The sequence below is a fragment of the Volvox carteri genome (assembly GCF_000143455.1).
Source record: "Volvox carteri f. nagariensis unplaced genomic scaffold VOLCAscaffold_24, whole genome shotgun sequence".
In the NCBI taxonomy this organism is placed as follows: Eukaryota; Viridiplantae; Chlorophyta; class Chlorophyceae; order Chlamydomonadales; family Volvocaceae; genus Volvox; species Volvox carteri.
In genome coordinates, this window is record NW_003307567.1 from 22,864 (window position 1) to 33,632 (window position 10,769).

Here is a 10,769-nt window from a genome sequence, read left to right on the forward strand (position 1 = left end):
GNCCGTGATAATACGAGCCCGTATCTACAGTACTTACGGAAAATAGCTTCATGGCGCTGGTGACTACTGAGCTCACATCGGTACAGTAATTCGTGCACCCACTCTGGACTGTTTGCGTGTCGCGGTAAGTCAGGTTAGCCAAAAAAATGATGTGGGCGCTGTTCCCTCAATCCACCTCATATCCAAGCCTGCCCCCTAAAACCCCTTTCTCCCTCAACTACCCCTCCATCCATCCGCCTCACCACCAGCCAGTCTGCCACCACCCCTCCCACCACCCCTCCCACCACCCCTCCCATCACCCCTCCCACCTGTCACGGCGGGGTCAATCACCCAGCCGTCAGAGAACTCCCGGATACCGGCCGTGAGCTCCTGCTGGATCTCCTTGCCCACCTGCACCGTTCGGGGAAACCAGCAGCAGCAGCAGCAGCAGCAGCAGCAGCTGGAATGGAGTCCCACTAATCAGTAGCAGCCGTACAAGGTCAGCCATGCCGTGAAGCATTCATCGATGACATGCCCTAATGTTGGTGGCGTGTCACGCCGGGCGATTGTGATTGTGCTCGCTGCCCTGGGAAACCCCTCACCATCACCATCACCACCACCACCACCAGCAACGACAGCAACAACAACGACACCACCTGCAACAGCGCGGCAACGAGAGGGGGGAGAGAGAGGGGGGAGGGAGAGAGAGAGAAAGAGAGAGACCCGGCGCAGTTACCCCCGCACGCGGTTCCCGAACCCACACACCCTATTCCGGCCCCAGAGACCAGGAGAGAGGGGGAGCTCACCTCGTAGAACGAGACCGGGTTGAGGGAGACCTGAATCGCACACATGCGGGAGCGCATGAAAGGGTGCAGGGGAGGGAACGGACGGCGAAGTTTAGCTGGAAAGGGCAACTAAAAAATAATGTGGCGGGCAGCGAAAAGGACCACAGACATCATCGACCATGGTGGGGCGATCAAAAGGTCAGTTATACTATATCATAGCATACATGCCCAGGAAGGTACCGGCTGAGCCGCCCGCTGGCCCATATTATCACGTCGCATACGTAACACCGCTAAAACACTTGCTGTCGTACGCCAATCCCGGCGTTCGAAGTACAGACCAGCAGCGGGGCAAGAAGTCCCCTAAATGGGAGCTTCATGTCGCATATTACATGTCATGTCGCATTGCGGAATATCTGCTGTGCGACATGCAGGACAGGTAGAGGAACGCACTTTCCTAGGAACATACATACTGCAGTACAGCAACAGTACGGGATGGACCGTAGTCGTACGAGTGCGCAGGAAAACCATCCACCACATCTTCCTTACCCGAATTCCTGTGACCGCCTCAAACTCCTTGGCATGGCTCTGCAGCAAGCCGGCTAGCCCGGTGTTGGGGACCATGACTCGAACAGCCTGCGGGCGTTGTGGCGTTTGGGGTTTAGGGTGTTCAGGGCTGTTACTGCCAACCAGCCCACATCGTCGGAAGGAAGCTACAACCCGAGCTACATCCGGGGCGTTCTTTCCCTGCTTTCCTCCGCACTGCGCCTCGCTGCCCGGGTTGGGTTGTCAGAGGCCCTGGGAGCCGACTTGTACGGCAGATGGACCTAAAGGGCTGGTTGTCTTCTCTAGGGTTGTCCCCCTTAGGGGATGTGTCGACATACAGACACGATCAAATCTGGCAGCTGATCCAGATCGCTTAATTTTAGCGCCCCGGTAGCCACACGCACAAACATACACACACACACATTCACACACACACACACACGCACACACATACACACACATACACACACACGCACACACAAACCTACACACATACACACACACGCACACACAAACCTACACACATACACACACACGCACACACAAACCTACACACATACACACACACGCACGCACAAACCTACACACATACACACACACGTACACACAAACCTACACACATACACACACACGTACACACAAACCTACACACATACACACACACGCACACACAAACCTACACACATACACACACACGCACGCACGCACGCACACATGCGTGGGTATTACACGTCATGGCCCTCTCCCCCGGTATATATAGCTCGCGGGAACCATGAAACTCGCCTGGCCGCCTAACCTTCCGTACCTTGCCGTAAAATTGCCGTACTGTACAGCAGTATCATAATGTGCTGTACAACAACCGCAATAACATCCGCAGCGGTGACACACAGCACCTACCCTTTGAGTCTGTAATTGTAGCCCCAAGCATGCCGTGGAAAAGTTAACGGCGGCTGCCGACACCAGCTCCTGGCGGATCGTGCTGTTGCCGATGGGACCACCGGCTTGTGTGTACAGGCTGCAGTCAGTCGGTCAGTCAGTCAGTCAGTCGGTCAGTCAGTCAGAGGAGAGGCACCGACGGGATGAGATGGGATGTACCGCGCGAGCAAAAAAAGAACGAGGGTAAAGGCAAAAGGGCAAAAGAGATGAAAAGGGCTTTGGTGGGAATAAGAACTGGAAAAGATGGCATGCAGGAGGAGGCTGCATCATAGCGCGGACTGCTGCCACACCAAAATTGTCTGGCGGCAAGCTTGATGTTTGCCGCGCCAGGGGCAACCCTTCCCCCCTATGAGCATCCGGGTCGGGTCGACCCCGGGAAGTGTGCGGGTGTTACAATGCCACAAACAAAACACTTCTTGTCGGTCCATCCTCTCTCTGGATTTTAGTTTCTCAATGCTCTAGGCGTCAGAAAAATGCGTGTAGAGCCAGGATCTCCTAGGATCGACGCCTGCTTAGCTGCGCCACGCGAGGACGCGAGGACGGCGCAGCAACGGCTCGGGTGCACGGGGGCTGCGGGGGAGGGCGCACGCTGGGTCTCCTCACCCCCACCATTGGAGTGGGGTTTTGGAGTTACGACGGTGGGAGGTCCTCCCGGGCGCACTCCAGACCTTCTTCCACCGATGGCGACATAGTCCTTCACGTCCCTCCCTCCCCTGTCCCCCTTCTTCTCAGGGCCGGGGGCCCAAGGTTGCGGTGTTTGAGCCCCGGCGGGAAAGCAAGGGGGCTCCGAAACACAAGAGGCCTGCTGGTTTGTCCCGCCGGGGAACCCCCTTTCCCCGTAGGGGGGATATGCACAGGCAGCAGGTCCATTACCTGTCTATTTTGAGGGCCAAATCCGCCGCACATGACTTTAACCTCTCTTCAAAGACGGGTGCGGCAGACAGGTCAACGGCCATTAGCAGCCAGGATGTCCACAACCATGGTAAGAGTAGACCGAAGGTGTGCGTGTGCATGTTTCTGGAGCTCTGGAGGAATGGTGCGGGACCTTTGCGTACTCCTGTGAAAGGCAGTAAATGTGCGATAAATGTTCAAGCAAGGAGCACCGCATCAATCTATTTGCGGTCAAAGAATTTTCTCCTGATGAAATTGAAACTGAATTGTCAAGACCTTCGTCATTATAAGTAAAGATGAAAGTCGTTAAGCACCTCTGCTGCTCCACGACAGCTGTAACAAACCCATGCCTGCATAATTTTAACATTACCTTTAAGATGTGTGTAGCTAATCAACTGCTCCCTGTTAGGTCCCCACCGACACCTCATAACTGCTGTAAACCATTTGCTCGAACCGTATGACCTTACGCGCTCAAAGCATGCACTACAATTAACTCAAGGTTTTTTTTCCTCATATACCAGAGTCCCTTATTTGTAGCTGAATGACTACGCTACATGTCATGGCCTTTGGTAGCCATGACCGTATTTTTACGAGAAATTTGCAACACTGCTGATCCCTTTCGTTACTATGCATACGTGCTATTCAGATTTTTACTATATCCTGAAAATTCTGGGCTCCTCGATAGGAATGCACCCCGTAGGCCGCGTTAGGACGGTTTCATTCAATCTCAACCTTCACACCAGTCGATTAAAATTACAGGATAATTATAAGCTCAGGACTCTTACCTTCAACTGGCTTTGTAGATGAAATGTGATAGACGGCCTTTCGCTGCTGTGGCCCCATCTTTTCGTACGAAAGCTGCGGCTGCGCCTTGAATAAATATAGGCGTTGGATTACTTGCTACAGGTGAAACCCATTTCCGCTCGTCCAGAACTTGAGCGGTCCAAGTCAACGTTAAACGGCTGATTAGATTCACGCATACAAGTTAAAGCCCTTCGCCATGTAAACACAGCTCTAGAACCTTTACCTCATATGATTGAACATGTTATTTTGCTTGTTTTGCTTGGCAGGAAAACCGTACTCATGAATTACTGATACTTGTACTAGTGCTGTAGTAAGCTAGCCTGATGTAACGGCGTCAATTACCACCTAAATTGCCGCCGTGGCTAGCGATACCTAACTAACATCCATCTGTGCTCCTCTGCTGTCCCATCAAGACCACGATGCGCATAGCTGACAGGCTGCTCTAGTGGATGGCGACTTGGCCTCTTGGCCTGAACGAAACTTCCAGCGTGCACCTCCCACGCCAAGAGGCCGTGATTGCTACCAGAGGAGCCCTTCGCTATCCCCGGTGGCCGGTGGCCGGGGCATTTTGGATTGCTGAAAGAGGCACTGATGGTCTGTCGCAGTTCTCAGCATCAGTCTCTCACTCGACGGCCACCGCCAACTGCCATTTTGACCGACACGCCACCGCCGCCACGCTAGGCGCGCTTGACACCGCCGTGCTGCCTACCCGCTCCACCTACCCGCAGCTGTGCACGTCGCGAAGTCCGGCAACACCGTGCGAAAGTAAATCGAATTCCTAAAAAAATACACTTGCGATCGCATCTCAGGCTTTAAAAATATTTCGGCCGGGGTCTCTAAAGGGAAGGAGCTGAGGAGAAGCTCGGCGGAAGCGCTGCAAGTTTCCCTCCAGGGTCCTACCCCGTCCAAAGTGCTGTGTGTAGCTGCCATTGTAACCAGGTTAATGCGGCTTTACATGTGCGCCCCTACGAAGAGCAGCCAGCTGCCATCGTTCACTTCGTAGACCCTGTCTCTGTTCTCTTATAGCCGCCTACTCATGCTTCAGGCAAGGGCTCTCAACTGCGAGGCGGCTATATATACATATTTGCATATGAGCTAGCAAAGCACGGCATTTGGCTGCAGGTTGGATTGCAGCGTCCACCAGCCCGCCACGGCCGTTGAGCCCTTCCGGCGCGAGTGCTTTAACGAATGCTGCTGCGGAGCGCGATGTCCAGCGGTTACAGCGGCCTTCCCGAGGACTGACCCCTTCGAGAACCCCGGGTTCAGCTCAAAATGTTTAGTAACTCACGAGAACGCTGTAATGGCCCCGGCGCTGGGACAGGAAAGAACCTCAGCGTATGCAACGTTTTCCTGGCGAGGTCGCGTCCTCTGGCATCTCAACAGGTCTTCCCAGTTTGAGTACGAATCATAGTCGGCTATATAACTAGACTCTTGCAGAAGAAATTCACTCCAAATGCATTTTGAAATCTTTTCGGTGGGTTAATTTATGTGATTCGGGGTGCATCGCCCAGGCATTGCCGTGGTTTTCAATGGTGAAGCTCTGTCAAAGCTGACGAACAAGCGTAGATCCGCAAAAATTCACAACAGGCTTAAATATGAATAATCTTTATATGAAGCGCTGGCTGTCGCCTGAATTGACGTCACGCCAAACATCTGTCATCCCATGGCAGACAGCGCAGTCAGGCGTTGGGTATTCAAGCTCAGGTTGCTCATCCTCAGCAAGCATAAAATTGCCTGTAACGCGCGCTTTTGCAGTCCAGGTTACAGCCCCAAAGTTTACGTAAAGCAGAATCAGCCCTAACAATGAATGCTGCGCTATTACTCTCCAATAAGGCGCATCAAAGTTCCTGGAGGCTATGAATACCCTCGTCTGTTACGTATATGTCGACAGTCACATTGCTTACGCACGGCAAGGACCTCGCGGGCTAAACCCACCGGGAAACACCCCACACACCGACAGACCACCAGCATCCCCAGACTGACAACGCATCCGGCAAAGTCGTCCTCCTTTGTTCAAGGCCTGGCGTTGTACACTCTGTACGGCGACAACCTCTTCATTCTACGGCAATCTCTTCAATTCAGTGGCTCATCGCACGTCTCGTGCAGCTACCCACACCCAGCAAAAGGAAAACTGGAGAACAACAAATTGCTGAAAACCCCATTCGGAGTGAAGCATTTTTTCGGGCGGCGCCTCCATACGCCACTCCTTCATTCGCGCCAGAGTACCTCACCACCATCACCACCACCACCACCACCACCACCACCACCATCAGCAACAACAACAACAATCAAAGCCTAATGCTAAAACGCATCGCAATGCATGTTGAGCTCCACAGAGTAAAAAAGTTGGACGGATGGCAGTTAGCAGTTAACGACCACTGAAACGCACTCGTTAGTCGTTGGTCGTTAAAGGCACATGTAGGGCAAAAGGCCAACCCTTCAAGCCCCCCCTCTCAGAGGCAGCTGGAGTGAGAGCTGACGGGTTCAGGAAGGGGGGGGGTTGGGAAGGGGTTTCCCCCCTAGGGCGCCGAGTACGCCCGCTCCGCACACACACGTACACACCGCCGCCGCTATCCCTTTCCCCCTCTATCCGCCCCCCCCCCCTTCCACTGGCCCCACCTTCCAAGGGGAAAAGCAAAGGGACCCAGGCGGTCTTCCGCGCTTCCTGTGCGCACCTTAAGATGTGTGTGGCTTGAATTTAGACACACAGTTCCCAGACTGAGCGGCTCAGATCAAAAAACACAAGAACCGTGTCGAGATCCTGCTCGCATATGGTTATATAACAACACACATACACATACGCACACAGAGTCATACATACAAACAGACAGATAGATAGACATGCAGACAGACAGACAGACAGACAGACAGACAGACAGACGTACGCACGCACACGCCTCTGGTGTTGCAGAAGCACTGCCCCACCCACACAAACCCAACATATGCACAGCTCTCTCCTTTGCACCCCCCAAATACACTTATTCATTATTATCCATTGATCGACTGCACACTGAGTGCACCTTGCACACCTGAGCACCTTGCACCCTCGTAAGCACCATAAATTCCCCAAACTGTGTAACGCAACTCAACTAGTTCCTCTGTGGGCCCCCGCGGCGCAGATCATTAACGCAAATTAGCATCGCCTGGTGTCCATATCCATGTACGACCATGTACGACCATGTACGGCCATGTACGGCAGTACCCAATAAAACATGGCTGCCGGTTGAATTGCGGCGCAGAGCTTAAGTCACCTCGCGGCTCCCCGTGGGGCGGAGTTCCTTCCGGGGACTGCGTCCGGAGCCAGCGGCAGCGGCAACTCAACGGGCCCATCCAGGCCCAGCCCCATGTCCTCCTCGGTGTAGAAGGCCGGTGAGAATTGAATGGTGAGGTTGACGGGCAGGCCCGTGCTGCGAGCACTGAGCCCTGTACGGCCGCGGGAGCTGCGCAGGCCTCCCGACAAAGCGGCCGCCGCGTGGTTGGACGCTGGTGCTGCCGCTGGTGCTGCGGCGGCAGTGGCGGCGGCGGCACCGACGTCAGCGCCGCCGTAACTGCCGCCGTCGCCAAGGATGCGGCCGGAGAGGATGGCCTGCGGTTGGAGACTGGTTGAGCGGCCGTACGTGTACGGCACTGATCTTGTGGCGGTGCCGCCAATGATGATGGCGCCGCTGCTACGGCTTCGGCCGGTAAGGACTGCGTGGGATGCGGTGGCGGCGATGGTGCCGGCGGTAGTGGCAGGGATGACGGCGGCAGCGGGAGAGCTCCTAGGGGTCGTGCTCCCCGGGGCGCTTGCAGTGGTGGCGGTAGCGGCGGCGGCGGCAGCGCCGGGTGAAACAGGTAGGGCATTCGTTGCAACCCCAGGCGGCTGGTGTGGGTTGCCGTCGGTCTGCCGTACTTCCGGCGGCGTCATGAAGGAATTGAAGCCCTGAGGAATGTACGACGTGGCATCATGGCGGATTGGCTTATTAGAAGTGAGCGTCTGGTGAGGCTTATGCGGTTGGCGGTTGGCGGTTGCGTGACCCCGTAATATCCCTGAGCTTAATATCCTTGCAATTGAGGCGGCTTTACGTTGAACAGTTACAACAGATGAAAGTGCTTCAAAGATGAAAAGTCTGGCCCAAGGTGGTCCATGTGGGCCCTCGTGTAAAAAATGAATCGATCAAGTTGGTGTTCAAGGTTTTGCGTTATTAGTAAGGTCTGGACAAGAAGAGTGGATAAGCGAGGTTAATCCAGCATGCCGTACATGCCGGCGAGGGCTAACCCGTACATACCAAATGGCTAGGTCGCTTCCACATGTAGACCGCCGCCACCACGATGATAAGTACGGCAGCCGGTACGACAGTGACGGCGACGATGAGCTTGACGTTGGGTCCGCTGCCGTGCCGGCTGCCGCCTACGTCACCGCCGATGTCGGGACGGGCGGTGCTGGCGCCGCCGCCGCCGCTGCTGCTGCTTCCACTGCCGCTACCGCTACCGTTGCCGCTGCCACTACCACCACCACTGCCGCTTCCGCCGCCATCGTTGCGAACGTAGTCATCGCTGCCGTTGCCGCCAGTGCGGTCCTTTGTCGCGGCGGCGTCAGGTCCTAAGGGAACCTGAGGGCCCGGGGACTGGGGACCGCTTCCTGAACCAACTTCCGAATTTGGTTTGGGCCTTGGTGGTTGCGGCGGTTGCAGCGGCGAAGAAAAGGCCGCCGGTGCGGTGTACGGCATGGGGTCTGCTGGTACTCCAGGGACGGCTGCCAACGGTGACGTCGGCGGTGCCGTCGTCTCTTCCGCCGCAACGCTGAGCACTTGCCAGGCCGCCAAGAAGTCACTTCCGAAGGCTGTTGCCGTATCCGTGAAGAGGCTGGCGGCGGCGGCGGCGGCGCCGGTGGCGCTGCCGCCGCCGTCGCCGTCGGGGCTGGCTAGGTCTACAGCGGCATTGATGACGACTTTGTACTGCGCCTCCAGATGGGCAGCTGGCGCGGCAGCGGCGGCGGCGGCGGCGGCCGCGGTGAAGGCCGCCGGGTCGCCAGCGAAAGCCGCCAACGCTGACTCAGCTAAGAGGCTCATAGGGTACGGGCTCGACCCGTCAAGGGTGATTGGTTTCGGAGCCCGATCGGAACCGGATCCAGGGTAAGTGGGGGTCTGGGGTCCAGCGCCCTCGAATGGATCCGCCGTCGCCGCCGCCACCGCCGGCTCGATTGAGGGCGGCGGCAATGATGGCGGCGGGGACGATGACGGCACTTTGATGACGTACACGGAGAGTAGCCGTACACCAGTGGCGGCGACGCGAAAGAGTGATGCCAAGGCAGTTGTGAGTTCTCCGGAAAAGGCTTGGATTTTGGATCCAGAGGAGCCGTCGTCCGAAACCAAGGGCAGGAGGGTCGTGAAGGTGAGTGTAAAGTACCGGGAGCGGGAGGAGGGCAGTAGGGGTGAAGTAGGGCCCGCGCCGCTGGACGGATAAAGTGGCGGCGACGGCGGCGGTGGCGCTGACGGCGGCCGTCCTGGTGGCGGCGCTTGTGGCGCATCCATTGACGTCGGCAAGCCTGGCGGCATCAGCGGCACCCCCGTCGGTGCAATGTCGTACACCGGCCAGGAGGCCGGCGCCAAGTCCACAGGCGGCACGGAGGGGACGCGCGGGGGCGGATTCCTGGGCGGGGTAGATGGTGGTGGCGGCGATGGCGGCCGCGGCGGCGATGGCGGCCGCAGCGGTGATGGCGGCCGCGGCGGCGGCGGCGAGCGTATGGGCCGCGGTGGATTCGGCGGCCGTACATTAGGCGGCCGGGAAGGCCCCTGTGGCGGTCGCGGCGACGGTGTCGGCGTCGGCGGCGGTGGCGTCGGTGAGCTGGGTACGGATGGCGGCGGCTGCGCTAACGGCGGCGATGAAGGAGTCCAGGGGACCGCCGGCGGCTGTAGAGGTGTATCAGGTGGCCAGTTTGGCAGTACGAAGTCGGGGGGCGACAGAGCGGTTTCATCAGTTGGCGGTTCGTGTTGGGAATGCGGGTGCTCCTGTTGTTTTTGCGGCGGCGGCGAGGTTGATGGCGGCGGTGGCGGCCGCGGTTTCGGAGCAAAGTTAGCTGCAGGAGATCGTGGGGCACCCGGCGGTTCTGGCTGGGCGATGGGCTCCAAATGAATCACAAAGGGGGGCAGCACTCCGGTATACACAGCGGGGGGTAGGTCGCCGTCCGCCTCCGGAGGGGGTGTGGCCAGGGGTGACGAAGGGGAATCCGGCGGTGGCGGCGGTGGCGGCGGTGGCGGCGGCGGGGCCAGCTGCGCGTGCGGTTGTGATTGTGGCAGCAACGGAATCATTGGTGGCGGCGGCGGAGGTGGCGGTGGCGGCGGCGGAGGTGAGGACGTCAGCACTTTGTCGGACATTGGGGAGGGCGAAGTGCTGGGCGATGGCGATGGCGATGGCGATGGCGATGGCGATGGCGATGGCGATGGCGATGGCGATGCCTGTGGTGGCTTGGCGGATGGCACTATGGGTGTGGCGGGTATTGCGGAGGAAGTTCGAACGGGTGGGGGGGGACGTGGTGGCGGCGGCGGCGGCGGTGGTGGCGGCGGCGGTGACGGCGGTGCCGTCGGTGCTGGCGGCGCGTCGGGGGTCGACGGCGGCGGCTCGGTGGATGGCGGGGCGTGTGGCGGCGGCGGCTGGGGCGGCGAGTGCGAGAGGAAGATCGTAATGATGATGGTGGTTATGTTGAACTTTGCACGGAAAGCCTCGTTGAAGAAGGTGAGGGGCTGGCGACGAAGCGCGACCAAGCCGCCATCGACGGCGTCAGCCGAAACGACCCGTGAGTCGAAAGTCACGAGTGACTGCACCAGCACCCTCTTGGCGTTGTCGGGCTCT

General features: G+C 57.9%; 2 protein-coding genes across 2 annotated transcripts in view; both read right to left on the reverse strand.

Moving 5' to 3' along the window:
• Positions 1-3,977, reverse strand: part of VOLCADRAFT_92015 (uncharacterized protein) — a gene marked incomplete at both ends in the record, with an annotated part of 20,431 nt that extends 16,454 nt beyond the window's left edge. The window contains 7 exons of the mRNA XM_002951524.1: positions 309-390; positions 582-635; positions 786-815; positions 1,311-1,397; positions 2,205-2,322; positions 3,117-3,300; positions 3,920-3,977. Coding sequence (XP_002951570.1) covers positions 309-390; positions 582-635; positions 786-815; positions 1,311-1,397; positions 2,205-2,322; positions 3,117-3,300; positions 3,920-3,977 — 613 coding nt within the window. The remainder of the gene's footprint in view (positions 1-308; positions 391-581; positions 636-785; positions 816-1,310; positions 1,398-2,204; positions 2,323-3,116; positions 3,301-3,919) is intronic.
• Positions 3,978-7,185: 3,208 nt separating this feature from the next.
• Positions 7,186-10,769, reverse strand: part of VOLCADRAFT_92016 (uncharacterized protein) — a gene marked incomplete at both ends in the record, with an annotated part of 16,777 nt that continues 13,193 nt past the window's right edge. Inside the window, 2 exons of the mRNA XM_002951525.1 lie at positions 7,186-7,860; positions 8,531-10,108. Coding sequence (XP_002951571.1) covers positions 7,186-7,860; positions 8,531-10,108 — 2,253 coding nt within the window. The remainder of the gene's footprint in view (positions 7,861-8,530; positions 10,109-10,769) is intronic.